Source organism: Nelumbo lutea, chromosome 3, assembly GCF_056320005.1.
Source record: "Nelumbo lutea isolate HS-2025 chromosome 3, American lotus-T2T, whole genome shotgun sequence".
Lineage (NCBI taxonomy): Eukaryota > Viridiplantae > Streptophyta > Magnoliopsida > Proteales > Nelumbonaceae > Nelumbo > Nelumbo lutea.
Window position 1 is genome coordinate 107,330,748 of NC_142686.1, and position 23,090 is coordinate 107,353,837.

At 35.8% G+C, this 23,090-nt stretch overlaps 1 protein-coding gene and 1 pseudogene across 2 annotated transcripts; both read right to left on the bottom strand.

Annotated features, from left to right (window-relative positions):
* Nucleotides 1-7,854: 7,854 nt before the first annotated feature.
* On the bottom strand, nt 7,855-8,797 carry LOC148867449 (nuclear transcription factor Y subunit B-1 pseudogene; annotated as a pseudogene). The gene has a single exon (XR_016110571.1). The product of XR_016110571.1 is annotated as a nuclear transcription factor Y subunit B-1 pseudogene (transcript).
* Nucleotides 8,798-18,749: 9,952 nt separating this feature from the next.
* LOC148867450 (acyltransferase GLAUCE-like) lies at nt 18,750-20,490 on the bottom strand. Its single transcript, XM_088980691.1, has 2 exons — nt 19,999-20,490; nt 18,750-19,897 (listed from the first exon to the last, which is right to left on the bottom strand). The coding sequence occupies exons 1-2, from the start codon at nt 20,449-20,451 to the stop codon at nt 19,007-19,009; spliced, it is 1,344 nt and encodes a 447-aa protein (XP_088836817.1). The 5' UTR covers nt 20,452-20,490; the 3' UTR covers nt 18,750-19,006.
* Nucleotides 20,491-23,090: the final 2,600 nt, after the last annotated feature.

Consider the following 23,090-nt stretch of genomic DNA (forward strand, 5'->3'; position numbering starts at 1 on the left):
TTTGTATTTGTACTCTTTCGAAAATGAGCCTAAATGATATATTTGAACGTTATAATATGATAACATTACAAATACATCATTAGAAAAGTAGATATTAGATCAGTAATATCTTTGCAATATGGCAACATATATACATATTTGTATATACAATTACATAGTCAGTTTGGATCTTAATTAATTTGGGATAACTAAAACCGATCTTGACCCGATTATAATTGAGACACATGATGCAGATGCAGACCCTAAATTGGTGGTTGTTAGAGAATGAAAACATATTCAAGAACCTCACCTGACAGTTTAAGCTTTTAGTTTGAATAATTCCTTATCATGTATGGCATCAGAGCCTTCTTAACCAAGTGGTCTAGTATTCAATTTTCATTACCCCTTTTTTGTACACTTGCATTCAGTTTGTGACAAGTCCTCCATTAATACTATCAAAAAGGTCATCCATTACATGTGTAGTCTCATAATATGCATGAGTAATATAGTTAGTCCAAATTTAAACATGTCAACTGAACACTCCCTCTCGTCTATATCTATAATAGAAAGAGGAGTTTGTAGGAGTATAGGGGTCTCTCACACAAGCCTCCCACATAGCCCTCTGGTCTCTCATCAATTCCTCTGATTACTAAAACATGTTTTTATGAAGTCCTGCATATATTCCTGAAATATCTCCTTATCTCTCCTCTATTCACCTCTCTAAGGTTACTGCCTAATTATCCCAAATTAATGCATTTCCTAAAACACATCCCCCCCCACCCCCTTTTCTTTCGAGATTGGCTTCGGTCAGTGCAAGTCTGTGCTCACACTGTTCATGTAACCTCTTGCAACCTTACATTGGGAATATCTCTCCATGAAATAAAATACAGAAGTAAAGAGATATTTTCAATGCAAGGCTGTAAAGCCTGTTTGAACGGGCTTTGCATTGACTAAAGCTGAACTCATCTATTTTTCACTCTAGTCTCCACATCTCATGTCTCTCTAATCACATAATAGCTTTCCTCCAAAATGTCTCCTCATCTCTCCTTAATTAACCCAATATGTTTGCCCTGTAACTATTTTAGCCTAACTCTCTCTCTCTCTCTCTCTCAAAAAAGATATATGCATAAACTTTCTTAGGAATTCTGAAATTCAACGTTCATTAATTAGTGACAATCTTCTATACCATTCGATATGTACACATAAATTATAACTTTGTGCTTAGATCAATATGCATGTTGCATTAACATTCTCCAAAGTAAAATATATAAATTTTCAATGCATAGAAGTATCGGATTTGGCATAACCATGACTACATAGTTGATGTTTCAGCGCAGTTATTAGGGGATGACTTACATAACTGGGTCAATTTTTATCAGAATTTCTATCTTTAGAGCATAATTAACACGGCTAGGGATGCCCTCATGTAACTGGGTCAAATTCACCTCGACATGCATTGATGGTTTTCCGAACCTTGACAAAAAAAATCTCTCTAACAATTAATTATAGGACCCACTTTATCTATATATCTTAGAGCGATGGAAGTCAAGCCATTCAAAATGATAGATATCTCTTAAGGTGAAGTTTTAAATTTCTACAGTAGATTTGTTGAGATATACATGAGTTGTTCATGTTCATTTGTGTGAGTGTGGGAAGCATGTTTAACATTAAGACATAGACCTTTGGGGGCCAAAGCTTAACCCAAAACTAAATCCATTCCCAAGTTTATCAAGTCAAGCTTATTAGCTCAAGCTGAAGATATGATTGGTTAGTTATGTGTGAAATTTAACCTTTTACCAAATTAAACCCATGCAACAAGGCAAAATTGAAACCCGGATAGTCAGACCATTCGGCCCGGAAACTGTTCAGACAATCGGTTATGTTTTACCCCAAACTCGATATTTGGTCAAAAATCGTTGAAAAAGTCAACAACCTATTGACCCAGGTGGTCGAACCGTCAATATGTTGACCCGTTCAACAGTTTTGGCCATTTTTATTTTTAGTTTTTTTTTGTCAGAACGGACCATCCGTTCGAATTGGACGATCGAACTGTCGACCAAAAAATGGGTGGCTAGAACAGTTTCATTTCTAGGTTGTTTTTTAAAACCATGGTCTTTATTGTCTCTCATAAATTCCATATTTATAACATATCCCTCCCCATTAAATCCCTCTTTTCCTCTTAAATCTCTTCTAATCCCTTTTGACTCTATCTAATAAAACAGGGGCATTAATTGGATGGATCGGGTTAGGTTAAGGGCCAAACTAAATATGAACCCTAGCTTTAATTCAAACTAATGTCAATACCTAAACTTGCCCACCAATATATGTAATGAACCAATTTTCTTCTTATATAAAAGTCTAAAGAAACCATTTTTCCTTTCCATGGATTATTATGTTTTTCGCTATCACTTTGTTAATTTAATGTAGATTTGTTTCATGGATTCTTCTGGTTCAACAATAAAAATCACTTAACATGAGCCTTTGGTTATCTTTGTCAATTCAAATTTGAAATTATTTTTTAAATTGGTTATTGATCTCATGTTAAACACATTTTTTGACTGCTTAAAAAGGAATAAGTTTGAAGCTCAATAACTAAAAAGGAAAAATATATTTTCTACTATTTTATATGTAAAGAACTATAAATATATAAAAACTTTGGTGCATCATTGTTATTTCATTTTCCCTTAAAAATGTATTTTTAAAAAATAGTTCGTGAATCACATGGGTCACCGCTAGTATAATAGAAATAGCAATATGTAGAGGCCATGGGTCTCTCACCACAGGCCTCACATGGAGTCGTCTCCCCTTTTATTATTCTTCACACATGTGAAATATTGGAAATCCTCTTATGTCTCCTTATAAAACTCTCTTATGTTTCTCTATTAAAATCTATCATTACTCTAGATCTTCTCTAATAAAAATGTTCTTAATCCCCCCCTCACCCTTCAATAGTCAATGTTTGTAACATCTCCCTTCCCCCATTAAATCTCTTATTTCTTATTAAATGTCGGGTTGGGTGTGGTTAAGGGCCAACCCTAGGTCACCCTTGAACGTGAACCTTAGCTTGGAACCAAATTGACATCAAAACCTAAATTTTTCAACCTAAACCTATCCAAATTTCTATTCAAATCCTTGCATGGGTTTGCTTGCTAATATTGTTTGAAACTACTATCAATATATATGGATGAATTTCTCCGAAGTTTCACTATATTTCCAAGACAGTATTTATTCTCCTTCTCATGATCCTAAACCCTAGCTAATTCGGTCCTGATGATGGGGAGAAAAATTAAAATAATGCCCAAGTTTGTTGGTTGGTGTGGTTCAACGCCTTAACTGATATAGCAGCGACTTGTGCAAACAATATTCATGGCATTCTTCTTTTATACTTTCATTTGTTATAACATAGATGGTGTTTGGAAGCGTGGGCGTTTTTTGAGACCGATTTTCAAAAAAAAAAAAATCGCCCACGCATGCTAAACCCGTTTTTCACAAATAAATACCTTCATATGTTTGGTAGTGTTTTTGCCACGTAGGCACTAAGCAACACTAATGCTGTTTGGTAAAGTGATTTCCATCACCGTTTTTCATATATGTGCACACATTACTCCATATGATGGATACACATGTAAAGTACTTTCATAAAAATACTTTCATAGAAGTACTTTTATAAAAATGCTTTTGTAAAAATGATTTCATAAAAGTACTTGGAAAAGTTGAATGCCAAATACAAATAACTGCTTATTTGAATAAGCACTTATTTTTAAGTTAAGCACTCCCAAACATGGCCTAAGAGAAACAACACAACCCACCAATTAATTAAACTCTGTCCTCGAATTTTATGTATGTAATTTTCTAATCCTCACCAAGTATTGTGAATACGCTAATTTAGCAAACCTTTTGCATCAACCTAGCTAACTAGTGAAACACCCATGTACTGTACAGTTTCCTCTCTTTTTGTGGCCAACCCCTACCTAATAGATCAGTTGGACCTATGCAAATAAAAAATAACAAAGATATATAATAACTTCTTCAAATAAAAGATAATAAAATGTCAGAAAAGGATTATAATATTAACTATACGGTCTGATCTTGTAGTTTCTGAAATTGATACAGTAATAATTTCTGGCTCTAACCTTATCTCTATTTAAATCCCAAGATAACCTTATCTCTAATGTTACTAAATTATTGAAATCAACCCGATCCCGACAACAAATTTTATGGTTTCAATTGTTAAAAGAAAAAATATATATAGATAAGATTATTTCTTTTTATGTGGCCTCTTGGTGTCATATATGAACCAGGGGCCAAACAGCCTTTAGAACTCTATAGTAATTTCATTGAATTACATGGTGTGCCCCAAATTTTTTACTAAACACTTATATTCCCCCCTAAAACTTATACACGTTTAAATTTCTGAGTTAATAGTTTCAGCATAGTGACTATCCTAAGCTATAGTTTATTAAAATATATGTTCTTGGGAAGAAAGAATTTGCATTTTAAGTAATTTATTGGATTAACTTATGCTACTTATAAACCATGAAATATGATGAGAAGCACATACTAGTAGCCCTTGAACTACTACAAGTATGGTAGTATCACCTAATCTATTTCAGACAATTGGTTGATTATCTTTCGGAACTCAAACCTTTTATCTTGTAGCTAGAGACCACATGTATATGGAATCCATGACACAAGAAACCAGATTTATTGGATACCCCTAGCCATCAAATAAATGGATCATTTTCTGAAAGTATCCTGTTTTCTAACTGTTCAAATTATCTTATTCAACTGGGTATTAATTATTTTTCTTTTCAAATTGAAAACTTCAGTATATTGAATGCAAACTGAAGACTTTGCATCAGTAGTTCTCATATATAGCTTTTTAATAATATTATTAGTATATAAAATATAGTAGTCCAGTTACTATATTTAAGATAATATTTTAATTTGTTTAAAAAATGCATGAAATTAATTATTTAAGATAATATTTTATTATGCTTAATTTATTAGATAGAAATTCTAATGACTGAGAAGAGTATAAGAGTATCTTTGCCCACTATCTCCCTACTCCTAAATTGGTTGGAAGAAGGTGGCCACTATTAGCACAAAAGAAAAGAGAAACAACTACGGTTTACTTCCCACAACTATCTAGCTATCTCACAATTAATAGGTGTAATTAAGCTTCATCCTCACTTAGCAATCTACTTGAAGCTTGGTTTTTAGTCCTGATGGTTCTTTTAGTCTGAAGGCATGTTGCAGTGCTTCAACAAAAAAGAAATAAGTCAGTCATGGATTCAAAGGACAAAATAAACAAGAGTTTGTCTGTTGCACTACATAGGGATTCAGAGGACAAACTAGAAGGGAACACTTTGGGTTGGTAGTGTCATATATATATATATATATATCCAAGTGATTAATGATTTTGGCATTCTAATTAACAAATAACAATATGGGCTACTTAATTAATGATTAATTGGATTTACATTATGAGGCTTCTTGAATGAAAAATAGAATTTTCTTTCAGCAGTTGTAGAGAGTTGCATTGAGGTTAATTAAAGCTGGTTTTTCTTAAGAACTGTTTAGATTAAATTCTGTAGCAAGAATTTGGTCTAAATTCTTGGTTATTTCCCTTCCTGTAGGTGAATGCATTCTTTGTTCAAGTCCCTAATCAGATACAGGCATGCACCAAACCCTAGAGCCTTACTAGAAAGCAGAAGTCATGGTGCTGAACATGGTCTGATACATGCCAAGCAGGCTGACATTGTGATATATATATATATATGCATCATGAGCCTTCCATTTCTCTATGCATTGATGTAATCGTTTGCACATGGCATATGTGCAAATGTGTCAACATTCTGCTGGTTAAACCTATTCACAGGACAGGTTTGGGGCCTGACTTTACACTATATCGGGCTTGGGCTTCAGGCCGGGACCATTCAAAATTTGGCAAAAGCCAAGAATAAACCCGACCCATGAACAGGTCTACTGCTGATACAGTGTGTGGCTGGAAAAAGACACACTATCCATAATAAGAAAATGCGCCGCATGTCAACCGCGACCTGACAAGTTTCATCGCACCAAGCTGCAATGTGTCACATGTAGAACTCCTAAGCCACATGCTCTGGCAAAGAGTTCGCTGCAAAGAGGGGGATAGTGAGTGTGGCTTCACCATTAATAATATAGGTATATACGGGCATTCACATTTTTCTAAGTGACACTTGCTGGACAAACCGTGCAATGCCAACTACGTGCACCAATCAGCATCCCATACTATGAGCCCATAGGGTGTCTTCCATGAAGAAGAGAGCTCCCCTAGTACAACGCTGGGACCTTACTTCCACAAAATATAATTATCCTTAAAAGAAGAAGCTAGACCTGTACATAGTACGACATTGAAGTATAATTGGTCCAGTTTCTGCTGCTCCTCTTTAATTTGGTCCTTTTGTGCAGTATCCTATCTAATAATAATTTCTATGTTTCATCTTCTGAGGGTGGTCCTAGATCTCACTAGCTCCTATTCTTTTACTTTTCAAATTTCAATTGTTGTTAGACTGTAAACACTAAGTTCATCTTCATCACCTTGGAGATAAATCCATCATCAAAGAGTAGGAAGGAAAAAAAAAAATTGGGTCTTCAAGTTTAAGGCAAATTAAAACAGCAAAATTTATGGGAGAAGATTAAACTGTGTATCTAAATTAAAATCCATGATGGTTACTTCTAAAGGCTGATTTTTCTCTGTTTAATTAGGTCAGTTATTATGAAATATATAGCCCCATTTTAACTGTGGATAGTGTAATAAAGATGAACGTGCCATCAAAAACAAATGTTCTTTTCTTTTAAACTTCATCTCTTCTGCTTATAATAATGGACACAGCTGTGCCTTTACAATTCCTCCCTTTTAGCAAAAACAAGGGGCGCACAAATCGATGGCCTTCTCTTTTATTTCAAAAAGGATCCAACCCTTAACCTAATACGTGTGTGTGAGAATGAGAGAGAGAGAGACCTAGAACCACTAATCTTCTCTCTGATCAATCTCTTAGCTTTTCCTCAAAAACTCCAATTAGCTCGACAGTCCAGTCATCCTCACTTGTGGGAAGATAACCCAATCCATTTGAATATAGTAATTGTCAACATGCTCGAGATTTGATGGGTTTTTATAGGACAAATCATGTTATGTTGAGGCACGTAGCACTGGTCCCGGGATGACTACTTGGAGGAAACCCTAACCCCTATTCCCTACAGCCTATAGGAAGATGTAGCCTTGGTCAACTTTGACTATTCTACATCTACATAAATACTGGTTAATACTTACTTCACATATTCAGATTTTGAACCCACATAATTAACCCTAGATATGAATTAAATGCACAACCTAGCATTTTTTTGGGTGATAAATGAGTTAATTATAAGGTCACTGATAGCTAGACATCTCGTTTGGTTGCCAGTTTGGAGTTTCAAAATTTGAAGAGAATATAGGAGAAATGAGGGAAAAATATACCAGAGGATGAGACATTGTTGAACAAAAATGAAGAGAGAATGCTCAAATTTCATATGAAATTAATGTAATCATCATAATAAACCAGTACTAACTGATAAAGAATTAATACACTACAATCAATTAATTGGCTGTGATCCTAAAAGAAAGCTAAAGCAAAACCCTATGTCTAGCAATAAAACTAATCATAGTCTTATATCCTCAACACAAACGTGTAGGTTGTGGAGACTGACCTAATTAACTAACAATTCTCCATTCTACTTCCAGTAGTTGAAGAGGGGGGAATTTATAATCCGTTTCATCACCAAAATTTCGATCAACATTCAAATCAAGGTAAAGAGATCATCAGCTTCTGAAATAATGTTGTACAACCCCATTAGCAAGATCAACTAAATTAATCAAAACCATAATTATTTTTCATACTACAATTCACAAAGACAAAACCCAGAGACACAACACAACAAGATGGTTAGCATAAAACCATCCACAATTTTCACTCTAACAACTAGTAAACCAATTAATGATCAAACCCAGGATACCTAACCTTGTACAGAAATACAAATTAGCAGCTAGTAGATAGATGTCACAGTACTTCTTAGCTTCTTCATTTCTTCTTCCCAAGATGTTAAAATGGATGTGAGGCAGATCTAATATTACTCTTATCAATCACATTGAACCTCAAAGGAGTAGAAGAGAAAGGTTGCTGATTGCTGGTCTGATGATCACTCGCAAAGATGGATGCTACTACTTGTTTATTTTCCATGCTGCCACCTTTGTTTTGATTATTAGCTGCTCTCTCTCCTTCTAACTCCCTATATCTATGCAAATACCTTTTCAAGGGCTCGGCATAATCATCAAAGCCTAGTGTGCCGAGAGCCCAACAAATGTCATCTCCATTCACAGTCTTCCGCTTTTCCTTGTGACACTTGTCAGATGCCTCCCCAGTGACAAAGCTAATGAACTCAGACACACATTCCTGCATGGTTTCTTTTGCCTCTTTGGAGATCTTGGCGTTGGGTGGCAGGATTTGCTTCATGATCCGCCCCACGTTGGCAATTGGCAACAGCCGATCTTGCTCTTTAATGCTCCCATCGTCGCCTGCTGCTGAGGCTGAGGCACCACGGATCGCAGAAGCTCCACCACCTGCAGTACTCTTGTACTTATTATTGCCTTCCCAATCTGGGCTACGGCCTCGAATGTTATCAACCATCTCTAGAGATAGATCAAACTTGATGCTTTCATACATAGACACGTTGCTTCTTCTTCTTCTTCTTCTCCTCCTCCTCCTCCACCTAAGCTCTTTTCTATATGAAGGAATATAGTCCATATATATATATATATAAAAGCTTCTCATATATACATATGTACATGGTAAAGTTTTTAGGTCATGACTCATTGACTCAGACTAAGAGGCAAGAGCTAGTACTCTTTCTTGTTGAGAATTTTGGGTTTGGTGGGTTGGAGTTCGGCTTCATCCAATGCAAGTCCGTCTGTGCTCACTCCGTTCCAACAGTCTCTTGCAATCTTGGGAATATCTTCCCATGAATATTGAAGATTTATGTAATAAAATTAGCTAAGCCCATTCCCCGGGGAGCTAAAAATATTGAGGTAGTTTTGGAGCAAATTAATTAAAGTTTTGATCTGAACAGTGAAAGGCTCCAAGGAGAAAGAGAAACCCAATTTGATCAAAATGTTCACATTCCTATTTAATGGTCCCCCTCTCCATGTAATTAGTCTTTCATCTTTTATGCTCCCAATAAGCCTTAACAATGTAGGAAATGAATAAATAAGCAAAGAACTAACGGACTAGGTGTGTGCACGTGTGCTTGTGGCATTGTGAATCCAACCAAACAATACCTAAACAAATGTTGATTATTGCATAAAGAAACCCTGGTGTTGGATTACCTACTGCTTAGGTCTTCATCACAGGGGTGTCTCCCAATCAAATCACACACTTCAAACGGGAAGATGTCACTCAATACGACGGCAGAACTTCTCTCATCTGTCTTGGGTTTAATTTATATAAGTTTCTTAAGCTTGTGATCTTGTCCCGGAACTCCGGATTCCTAAAATGAAAACTAGATCCTATGCTACTAGACCCTAAAAACCTAGCTAGTAATCAATCCCTTGTATACATTATATGTTGTCTGTACATGGGGAATCATTTTGATTGTGGATAGATGATATATGGATTAACCATGCTGCCATTCTATGGGCTTAACAATTCTTATGCCCACTGTACAATTGGGTAGGTGCCAATTTGGAATTGATGTCAATTTACAGGCGAGATTTGATATTTTAGGGTGGGGTGTTTGTTATTTGAATTGTATAAGGTTGCAATGGAATTCAGAATTCTACAATTGATAGCAGTATATTTTTTCGAATAATTTTTCATCAACATATGTAAAGTTTAAGTAATGCATTCACCATGATTGATTATGTTAAATCCAAATCGCAGTTAATTATGTTAAATTTTGTTTATTTTTTAGGGATAAATAGACTGCAGTCCCCCTCAGAAATCTGAAATGATAGCCCCCTCTTAGCCTATTAGTACCCCCCATAAACTGCATCCTACATCCACGGTCAAGATTTACCCCACCTGTACGGTGGAGCTAAGATTTCTAGGACTGGACTGAACTATAAAAACCCCTATTTTTTATCGGTTCACATTTGAAAAATGTATTTTTTACGTTTAATAAAATAAGATGTACTTATCATCATGTTTAACCAATCACAATCACGTCTTTTAGTACACAAAATGCAGCGGATGTACCATGGATATTATTATGCCATATATTTAAGAAAGATATTAAAACAATATGTCAAAGAATTTTGATCAATCAATGTTCATTAAGTGCCTTGATTTATTGACTTTTAATTTCCCTAAAGTAGTTAACTGAATAGAGTGATAACCACTAAAACTTTGGGAGCATATTTAGACAAATAAATAAATAAGAACAGATGGATGGAAGGATACATATATAGTCATTTAATCAGATCCCTAATTTGGCATGACAAGTGTTTGCCAAATATTCATAACCACATGAAAGTATGCTTTGAGGCTTGTGATTATGGTAATTAGCTTTACATAGGCTTGAATGACATGAGCATCCATTATAAAACTTAAGTGGTAGGTCTACAACATGGATGTCTCGGTTTTTATTTATTTTTAAAATTGTCACATCAGTAAAAGGAAATTTGAAACATGTTCTATTTGAGAAGAAAACAAGTTAGTTTTGCTTTAAAAATCTATTAGGCTGTGTTTAGTTTCATCGCAATTTTATTTGCATTAGTAGAAATGCATGGGAATGCAAATTTTTGTTTAATTTTGTGTTGTATTTTACTTTATTTTGCTTCATGTTTTAAATTATTCCATTTGTATTGCAATCAAACAAAATAAGTGAAAATTTGAAACAAAAAATGTAAGAATTTATACTGCCATAATTTTGCACCAGTGCAAATTTATTTGCATTGCAACCAGACATAGCCTTATTGTTTTTTAAACCATCACAATGATGCCATGATAGTTAATTTTTAAAATAAAAACAGGTTATTTCAAACATTACATGGGTTTATCAGATGAAAACATGTTTTTTCAAACAAAAATTTCAACACATTTTTGTTTTAAGAATCTTTCTTTTTAAACAGCCAGATGCTTCTGATTTGTTTTTGAATTCACACAACAAGGAAAAGGAATTCAAATTGGAGAACACCCACTAAATGGATCAAGCATCTCTCAGTCTCAGAAGAGGACATTCCCAATTCCACCCATGTGAAGGAATGAGATAGACAGCCATTTCAGACCGTTGATGAGATAAGGGTCGCCCTAAATTAGCTTCCATCTAGTGTCTTAGAGTCTTAGTACATGTCGGCTCTTTGCCCTCATCCTGCATTGATCCTCCATTCCATTCCAAATAATGTAATCCTTGTAGTACTAAATTTTGGATTAAGAAAAGAAATACTGAGAAGAAAGGGCCCATATGTTTAGGCTCGAATTTTCATTATGATAAAGGTCGTGTGCCGAGCATGTGGTGGAGTTCTTTTTGGCCGCCTCCAAAGCTGAAGTATGGATATTTCTAGAGCTCCAGTTGTTTGGTAAACAAATAATCAAATCAATGGATGACATTGGATATTTCTAAAGCTCATATGTCCTTTTGCTATATGACTCATCTAGCAAACCCATTCACATATTATAGTATTGTTTGGAATGGTTAACCTTTATATTTGTATTTTTTCACATATTATAGTACTGTTTGGAATGGTTAGCCTTTATATTTGTATTTTTTTAAAGGGTTCGACTATAATACCAGAAAAACTTATAGTCAATCAATCAGTATTATAAAAGAAGTGACCAATCTAATGGTATTTATCAAATTTATGGGGTGCTTTGATTGGTCAAATCTCATCCATCAAATTCACAAATCTTCGTTAATTAGGGATCTTATTACCAAGTTTACTATTTTTTTCTTTTCTTTCTTTTTAAGCCAACCAAGTTCACTAAATTAAAATGCTCATAATTAATTTGGTGTGAAAGTAGGTAATTCAATTCTTAAACCCATTTAAATATGTCGAATCCGTCCTCAGCTTATAATTCGATCATTTGTAGATCGATGGAGAGGGTTCTATCAAATTTTCAATGAAAATTTACCAAATATTAAAGTTGCATTTATTAAGAGCAATCTTCCTATATAATTGCTTCCAAAGTAATTGCTTTGAGTGATGGAACATGACTGGATACAAGCTACAATCTCATTGCTTTTATAAACAGATAGCTTTGCCCCTTATATATTTAGTAAAATTAATTTATTTCAAACAATGTCTAAGAAAGTGGTTTAATTGAGAAATTATTGGCTCCTTCCTGGTTAAAGGAATTGTGTCCAATCAAATGGTGCATTTTTAGTTAAAATTTAGGGTTGACAGATTTAAGGGTTTAGAGTTCAGGTTTCTAAATTTAAGTTTTAGGGTTAAAGTTTATAAGTTTAGGATTTAAAATTTAGGATTTTCATATAAAAATCATGCATCAAAGTGTGTTGAACTAAAGAATATTGGGGTCTATGAAACAGGGTGAAATTATCCATTTTTCAGACAGTGGTTTTGCATTCTTTCTTGTTTTACCCTTAAAAGCAATTAATTTAAGTTACTATAACCCTTTAGAAGCAATGGCAATCCTGGCTTGAGTCTGAGACTGCATTAGCACATGGAGCAGATCTAAGCTATTTGTTGGTAAAAGGGAAATTAATTAAAAAAACTTTGAAGATAGTTAATTATGTGCATTAATCTTCTTAGGCTAGCTTCAAGGAGAATGCAAACTCGAAACACATATAATGCACAAAGGGTGCCATTCTCTAAACGATAAGCAGATTATTGGGTTTTTGGGCCTTTTGGCATTAGTTCATATATGGATTTGCAGCAAAACATATATGGTGCTGAAATGCACACCATGATTGACTGAGATAGCATCATTGAGAAATTCTGATGATCAACATCAGTAGGTGTATGATTGGCCAGTACGTATCGTATTGGGGGCTGGCTTCCTGATACGTCCTTACAGGGGTGTTTCAGGTCAGACAGTAGTGATGCAGGGGGTAGACCGGCCTTAAATCGAATCCATATTCCACAAAAACATAAAAAATAGAGAAAAAACACCAATAGAGGCCGATACATCCACATTTGCCCTTGTTCAAGATGTTGCCAACTGAGCCGCCCTCTCCAATGTACAAGCTTTATGTTCCATCTATCAAGGAAAAATCTATGATACCATAAAGGGTTTTTAACCAATCAAAACCATCCCATCAATTTTGATTAAAATCCACCAAATTGGCTATCATTTCTATCATGATAGTTGATTGGTAAAAAGATTTTCTGGTATCATGTATTTCTGATCGACATCAGAGTCGAACCCTAATATCTATTATTTAGTCTTTTTCTTTTTTTTTTTCAAAAACCAACAAAGGACTAAAGTGTCGTTTGGCAAGTCTTTTTCGAAATAAGTTCGGATCTTTTTTGAAATAAATCCGTTTGGTTGGAGATGCTTCTTTCTATGTGAAAACGAGACAAAAAAATGGCAAAAAGATGCATTTCTAACTTTCCAAAATAAGTTCGAATCGAGCTTCTTGTGTCTTCTGGGGCACATTCTTTCGGTGGCTAGAACTTCCCCCAATTAAACGGAAAAAGACAAAACGGGGTTGCTGGGCTTCTAAACAGCCAACAGCCAAAGCGAAAATGCATGCCAAACGCGGCCTAAGTTGACTGAAATATAAGTAAACTCTTCAGTTAACTTTCTGCAATTGGCTATAGTATGTATGACAAATTCGCCGGGGAAGGGAGCTGGTCCATGTACAAAATTGATTGAAATACAAGCAAAATTTCTGCAAAAGTTCCAAACCTTCATTCCGGTCATATAACCGAGATTCCTTGGACCCCCCATTCATACAAAACAAGTGTCAATTGCTAAAACACATATATATTATAATCCAGATGCAAGGTGAGGTGGGTTAACCCGGTTGGCTACATACATAAACAAATGGGTCACCATTGTCCTAACCAATAGTTGCGTAAATACCTCAGGATTCCTCTTTACTTATTCTCCCACCAAGAACTCATAGGAATATGTTCCCTTGGCCTTTTTCTAGGGAAAGAAATCTATTAAAACTCTCTACATGTATCTATATGTTCAAATTGCAAAAGACCATTTTCGTTCCTGCTCAACCAACCAATGATGAGACACAAGTAGTGATGATTTAGTGCGTTAAGACGGGTTGTGTGGAACCCCAAGTCTGTGGTGTCAACACTCAACACTGCCAATAAGCTTTTACCAACCAAGCAAGTTGAGAGTTGAGACTTCTCTTCAAGTTAAAACATGGCGTGTGGTCCATAATAAGCATCATCATCCAAGTAAACAAATGAAGCTTATCTCTAGACGTCTGGCTAAAAGTATTAAACAAAGAGGAGGAAAAAATAAAAACTAAGGAAAAACATACTTGTGGGTTTCCTAAACTTGCTTTTTAGCTTATGCTCGTACCCTTCTTTTTTCCATACTCCAGTACAAAATGTACAATCATTATTGTATAAAAAACTAGAGAAGCACTTTTCCCCATTGACCCATCTAGGGTTTGGACTTTATTAGGGGAATCCAACACAATCAAGGGATTAAAGAAATCTGTCAAGTGGTGTGGGCACTAAATTCGTGAAAGGAACTTGTAAAAACCCTAGAAGTGGAAAGTCTTTTGAGGATCCTAAGAAGACGTAACATTCCACACCTCTCCCCTTCTTTAGAGGCCATGCCCAGCCTAGTAGCCCACCCACTTTGCTAAGATTCCTCCCATCCTCTTTGTACAAGTGGTGTGGGCACTATATTGAGAGAATAGGGCTTGGACCAATGCTACAAACTCTAACTAAAGTAACAGATTGATTGCCTTTTCAATTCTCAGTGCTTTGTTTTAACATATTTTAAGGTTTTTCCCTTTAAGCCCACATAGTAGGCTCCGACCATTGCTTACCTCCTTTGGAATGCATTTCCCTCTGTTGGTGAAATGTTATTGAACTCTTCAAATTTTCTATGTTTTGATTAGTACTTTTTTTTGTTAGATTAATTGTACTATCACTATGATTTCAGTCAAATATTATGGCCTCACCTTAGTATGGAATAATTAAGAAATAATATGTCAAGAAAATGAATTTGGCAAAAATGTGTATGCTGAGATGGATGAATGAAAAAACTACAACGGATAGGATCAGAAATGGAAGTCGCTCGTAGAGATTTAGTAATATCTCCAATAGATGGTTTAATGAGATGGCTTGGTCTTGTGCATAGAACACCGCCAATGACACCTGCCCATAAAAAGAAGTGATTTGTTACAAGTTGAAGGAAGCTAGAAAGGTGAGGGATAGACCGAAAAAAAAAAACATGGGTATAAGTAGTAAGAAATGATTTTTAAGTGTCAATAGTTTAGCAATGGATACTGGCACTAAACAGAATGGACTAGCAAAACAATATTCATGTAACCAACCACATATGGTTGAGATAAGGCTTAGATGATGATGATGACGACGACTAAGGCCTCATAGATTTACCTATTGACTTATTCACCCCTTATGGTTTGGGGTTATGCTCCATTTGAACATGCTTTCACTTTTTTTCTTGAGCTTTGGGCTATAAAAAACAAAATTGTGGTTGAATGTGATGTACGTGTTTTGAGCATTTGGCATGAGTTCTTTTTTTGATGGGGTTATAAATTCTTCTACCTCATAAATTTTTATAGCTCTGTATTAGCTAAGAACATAGATAGGTGAAGGAATCTATCACAATAAAAGGGGAATTGTAGCATTAAAAAAACTCCAAAGGCATATATAATGCTTTAAGTGTCCAGCGCATGGTAAGAGTTCCTTTAAAACAATATAAACTAAAGCCAAAACACATTTAATCCCACGTTGAGGCATTGTGCTTTTAAGCCTTGAAAACATAAATCTTGAATCTTATCTGCATGCAAGTTATGAAAACATAAATTCAACCACCAAGTGAACAGGTCACTGACTGCTTCTCAAGACCTCCCACTTATTAAACGGGTGCTCTAACCAACTGAGTTATGAAAGCTATTTGCCTACATCCAGTTTGGATGAATAGCCTGTTTTGACTTAAAAAGTAAAAAATGGCTAAAACCAATATCCGCGGATTGATGAAATAAGTTCGACTATCAAGTGAACGGATCGCTTAGCTATTTAATTATATATAAATTATGACTGATTTCATTGAGATTCGAAGTCAAGACCTCCCCCGCTTACTTAAATGGGTTCTCTAACAACTATGAAAGCAGATACACGCCTTAACCACTCGACCAAAGCGACTTCGATATATGTCGCTTAAATTTTATAGTAATAACAACGGAAAAGGGAAACCCTATCACCGTCCTCGCTAATAGGGACAATGTTATCCCCATTCTCCATGACTTTTTGTAATACTAACCATTTTGTTTTTATTTTAAAAATAAAATAATTAAAATTTATAATCCTATTAGAAAATATCCAACCATATTTGAAAAAATATCAATATATAGATATATGTGTATATATAACATATGCATACATATATATCAATGGAGATCTCACAGGGTGGGGAATGATCTCCACGTCCCCGCTAACAGGGATAAAAATTTCCCCATTCGGGGTGGATCCCCACGGGAATCGAGAAAATTTGGAAAATTGTCATTCCTAATCTAAACTAATTCAGGTTGCCAACAAACCTCCCAACAGCTATTGCAACCATACATCAAAAACACCTCTCGTGAATGACAAAGGAGATGTTCCCAATGAGTTTGGCTTCAGAGCAAAGCCTGTTCGAACAACCTTTACAGCCTTGTATTGGGAATATCTCCCTACTTATGTGCTTTACTTCATGAGTAGATATTCCCAATGCAAAGTTCCAAGAGGCTATTGGAACGGTGTGAGCATGGGCTTGCTCTGACTAAAGCCAAACTCGTTCCCAATGTGCAACTTCATGGACTGTTGGGATAGTATTGGGAGCATTTTGTTGGTAGAAAGTCACATCTCCATCAATCTTGGATACAAGGGAACAAAATAGTTTTTTGCTTTTGGCATCACCTCCCACCTCCCAGCATTCCTGCTAAGGTTAATCCATCGAATATCTCAAAAGGTGCATCATCTATCAGTAGATAAACCCCACTTGATAAGCGGCATTGCATTTGCACGATAAGCTCCAAGCATTGAACTTGACTGTCTAAAGTTAGAACTCGACCTGGGAGTGCAAAGTCATCTCCTTCAATGATCGATGTATTTCAATCTCGAGGCATGATTCGATCAGTCTGGATCAGGTAGGCATGCACAAGATTGTAATTAAGCACGTTAAATGAGCACTTAGAAAATTTTTTGACACCATGTCCCTGAAAATACCTCCCACCTATCCTTGAAAATAATTAAAAATCACTTTTGACTGTCAGAATATATATCAAGTGCTCAATAAATGTGCTTAATATATTGTTTCTACGAGATCTAATCCATGATTTGATGGCTTAGATGAGTGGTGGAGTCAGAAATTTTCTTTTGGAGAGGCTAAGTTAAACAAAAAAATGAAATAGGGAGTAGAAGATGCAGCGCTTCAAGAGAAATGGGGTGGAGAGATTTGGATCTATTACAAATCTTTAAAAAAAAAATATTTTGGGAGTTTTGGAGGAGCACTAGAGATTCCTTTTTGGTATTTAACACAACACGATAATTATGTCCCTGAAAATACCTCCCACCTATCCTTGAAAAGAATTAAAAACCACTTTTGACTGTCAGAATATATATCAAGTGCTCAATAAATGTGCTTAATATATTGTTTCTACGAGATCTAATCCATGATTTGATGGCTTAGATGAGTGGTGGAGTCAGAAAATTTCTTTTGGAGAGGCTAAGTTAAACAAAAAAATGAAATAGGGAGTAGAAGATGTAGGGCTTCAAGAGAAATGGGGTGGAGAGATTTGGATCTATTACAAATCTTTAAAAAAATATATTTTGGGAGTTTTGGAGGAGCACTAGAGATTCTTTTTTGGTATTTAACACAACACGATAATTATTCTTGAAGGTGGTAATAGCGGGACTCGAATCTGCACATGCCACGATGGGACTACCCAGCGAACGTACCAATTGGCCACCACTCAGTTGATCATTAACATTTCAATTCAAGTTTTAGTTACTTACTTTTTAACCCAACCTCCACTTAGCTATATAAATGATAATTTTAGGAGCATTAGATATTGAAATTCAATATGATAGGATTATAATATATTAGTTCAAATTTAATATTTCACTCTAGACCTGTTACCCACAAACTGTTCCTACATCAATTTGTACCCACAAAACACCACTACGGTTATTGGAAAACATGAATAACAAGGAAGATATTCCCAATGAACAACTATAATGTCCCATGGGTATGGATGCAGGAACAGCTTGTAGATAACCCACTGTATATGAATACTCATCATCATAGTGTAAGCTATGCCTCAATTATATGAGATTGGTTACATGCTTCCTTTACCATTATTCCAATATTGCATTTACAGCCATATCCATTGTTAAATTATGGCCCCTTAAATCATTTCTGTTTAAATATATTGTTCATGCAGAAAGATAGCTATGTTTGGTTTGAAGGAAAAGGTAGGGAAAGGAAGGAAAAGACAAGGAAACCTCTGAAAGAGGCACACCCTGCATATGCATGCTTGAAAGAATAGAAACTTTCACTATACTATAGATAACGTGGCTTTGTTATCCACCATTGAAAGGAGCATTTCCTCAATTAAAGCTGAATCATATTAAGATATTTTGAGTAGAGATAGCCAAGAGTATGCTTATCATAATCCAGTCTTGTGGGAGTATCAAAAAAAAAGGATAAAAAAAAAGAAAAGAAAAGCCTGAATAATAACAGGGTCAGTTGATGGGTCTGTTGTTCATGGATGCTATTAGTTTCTGGATGGTGACCACTGACCAGTCTTCTGACAAATTTTTCTCCTTTCAGGAGAAGAGCCCCACGTCTCATATCTCATAGACGTGAAGCATGAATCTCTGCATCTTCTCTTTCTCAAGGCCCATCCAGACATTGATCCCTCCCCCATTCCCCATGAAATCAGAAAGCAACAGCACAAACTCATCAGTCCCACTCACAATCGGCCCACAATGAATGAGTTTTCCACAGCCGAAGTTGAGATCATGGAAAGGCAGTTTCCACCAAGCTGACAAATAGAAATTTCCATTTATGGTTGCAGGAACCCCTTTATGGATCTCTAACCAGTCTATCACTGACCTTACGTAGTCATCTGACACTCTGTCTATTGCTCCCTTCACCAGCTCCACACAGAAAGAGAGTGGCTTCTCAGCCAGATCCACCACCTTTGCATTGGCAAAAGCTGTGACAACAGCATTTCCTGTGAACCCATGTGGTAAAGGGGGAGATATCTTGGACCTTATGTCCACTGCAAATAGAATGGTTGAAGTCTCATCTGGGTTATCAAACACTGCTTTGGATCTTGCTCTCCATAGGTGAGCTACAATGGCTTCAAAGTTTGAACACTTGACCATGGCCTTGCCTTTGAGGATGCTGAGCATGCTAGAGGTAAAACAGAAGAGCTGGTGACTGTACTCTCTGGAGAACTGTAACAGTCGGGTGGGTTGGTTGGGAGAGGAGAATGAGGAAGTTACTGAAGCTATCTCTAATTTCTCTGTGTACTCAGTATGTGGGTATTTGATCTGAGGTGGGTTTCTTGCTTTCAGGCATGTTCTGTCGTTGTAGATGGCTTGGATATTCAGGCCTTCCCCGCTGCAAATGGAGGCAAGGTTCTGAAACATTTCACCAGCTGATTTCCCATCAAGTACACTGTGGTTTGTCATGAACCCAATTGAGAAACCTCCACATTCGAACCTTGTGACCTGCAAAACATTGGACAAACACAGCATATTTCACAGAATCAGAGCTTTTTTTCATGGAGATATTCTGCTTTTGAATTGACAGGCTTATGAGCATAGATTGCCTGAATTGTGAATATTGGTTTTTCTGATAGGCTTAGAGAGCGATCAGGTCGATGAATGAGATGATGGAAGGTTGAGTTGGGAAGAGATAAATTTCCGAGTTCCTGCAATGTTAGCCTTGATTTTGCACTCACAAAGGGGACCCCAGCATTGTTGCAGACAAGCTCCAACCTTTTGGTTTCAAGGTTGAAGTTAAGCCTGCCGGCCATGAAATAGTAAGGAATGAGAAGCACCTCAGACACTGATTTCTTCATTCTTTCTGATATACCTAGCGTCCATGAAATCTTGCATGGAGGAACTTCAAAGAAGAAGACTGTCTCAACAGGAAACGCCACTGCTTGGTCAATGTTAGACAGGAAAACTTTCTCTACTGGGGTTGGATTTTTGGGAGAAAACAGTGTTACTGGTTCTTCCTTCACTACATCTTGGACTGAGATGGACACGACGACCTCCATGGACACAGAAACCGCAGCTGGTTGTAACAATATTCTGGATTGATACTTGAACGATCGAATGCATGTGAATCTTATTCTATATAAATATATATAACCAAATGGATATCTATTGTGTGTAGGGCCAGAGATTAGAACTAATGATGGGCATGAAGAGCATGAGAAGGATTTTCTCGCTCACAAGTCTATATTGATTATTGATTGGTCGAAGAAGTGTTCTTTATTGAATAATGATGCAAGCTCCCCATTCATGCATCTTAAGATGTGGACACGACATTGGCATTTCCTTCATTTATATAGTCATAGACTATAGATTTCCAAGAACATGTATGTAAAGACCTCTCTAGAGAGATACATTATATATATATATATATATATATATATATATATATATATATTCTTTATTAATTTAATTAAGCCATTCAGCCATCCAGTTTGCGAAATACTTGGCTCCTATCACGTTGGAGTACTACCCATTTTACACACTTAATTTAATTAGGATTTAAGGGTTTTTGAGTTCAGAATTTAAATTGTACACACTAATTTTATTAGTGAATGGACCATAGTTGAATTAAAATCTAAATTCTTCAAATATAGATTTTAGGATTTAGGGTTTAAACTTTAAACACCAGCCTGACCCATGTCCATCAAGTTTATACCCTGCTTTATTAGATAGAGCCAAAATATTTTAAGAGTGTTAGAGGGATTTAAGAGGAAATTAGAGATTTAATGGAGGAGGGAATATGTAACAAACATTGACAATTGGAGAGAAAGAGAGAGAGAGAGAGAGAGAGAGAGAGAGAGAGAGAGATTGATTGATTGTTGTAGAGAGTAATAATGGATTTTATAGAGGGTTTTATTTGAGTAATGATGGATTTTGTAGAAACAATTACGGGTTTTTATTTTGACTTATTGTATTTTTGATAATTTAATTTAATTAGAGTTCAACTATGGTCCATTTAATAACATTAGTTGCACATTATATTTAGATCTCAACCAATGACATTAAAATTTTCTTACTTTCCATTGGTTCACATTTTACAAAAGTGTATTTTACATTTACCATCACATTAATTCAATCAATCACATCTTTTGTTACACGGTGCAATGGATGCATCATAGAATTTGATTATTAAAAAACTAATCACTTGTGTGAGAGATGAGAAGAGGACGAGGAGGTCCATATGAGCTTTGTGGTAAGAGGAGCCTTAACTTCTCTTATTTCCTATTTTTATTTTAGATAGATTACCTTGGTTTGGTTTAGCCATTGGTGTCACCACAAAAAAATTGAATACCTCACCCCCTTAAATTATAAATAACCTCCCATATGGACACTTCATTTAACCAAATGGACATTACTAGAAGACTCTAGGTACCCTATAACCCTTGCCTATCAAAATTTGCCCTAAAATATCTTCGTTTACCCCTCAATCAAAGCAACATTCTTTTTCAGCTCTTCTCATTGATCAAGAGTCATCATCTCATGAATCCCCTAAATACAAGATTCTTTAGACCCATTGGATCCCACCAACAAGTCCAAGACCCATGAAAACCCCACCCTGCCAAATTTCACCTAAAAACTCCTTCTCTAACATTCAAATCGGGCAAGATTCCTTTTCGCAAGTTGTCCTTGCTATGCACAACTTTCCTATGGTCTAGCACTAACATGATAACCCTTCCAGAGGTAATCTTGGCCACACAAATCTGCCAACCCTTAGATGAGAATATTTCATTCTTGTAGCTTTTAATAGAATATCCATAAGAACCCTGGAAATATCCAAAATTAAACCCTCACCTTTACTCTTACCTAGAATACCCCTGAATTCACCCTAATTGGACTAGTTTATCGTTGAGAACCCTCAAAATATCCAAAATACCCCTCATTTTCCCTCCCTCTCCCCAAAATACTCATATTCTTATCACCTTTGAACACTTCTACCCCCAAAAATTCCAAAGCATCTAAACTATCTTCAGTTTCCCTTTATCCCAAAATGCCCTTGCTTATGAAATTCTTGGACTCTCATACCCCTATATCTTTTCTAAATACCCAAACTTCCCCTACAATAAGCCAATAATTAGGGAGGGGAGGGGAAACCCATAATGAGGAGAACCTTGGGAACCGAGCTATCTAACTTCTCTCAAAAAACTACTCTCGAGACACATTATTCTTGCCACCATACAAGATTTCTTGATATATTTTGAGGTTTCAATTAATTTATTTCCTTTTTCCCCCTTTCATCATTTTTTGTATTACATTCTTCCTTTTTCTTACTACATTTTTTAAACGGGAGAAAGAGAGATTCAAGGCAGAAAAAAATTGCTAGTCAGGAGCATGCTTAAATAAGGGTCTAAACCATCACCTGTCCTCGAACCTACATTTGCTAGCCCCTCTTTCTCTAGTGTTTATCCCCTTGAGGTCAATTCTAATGACACCAAAGGATTGAACTGAAATCAACCCAAGACCATAGTAGATCCCACCTCCCTCCAGTTGTAGTAGCAATTATTTAGGATCCAAGCAAAATAGAGATTCGAGATGCATAATATCTTATTTTCTCAAAAAAAAATATATATGCATAGTTCTCTACAATCTACTTCAAACACAAACATTGGTAATCTTCTCCCATGTTGGATTTTGGTTTTAT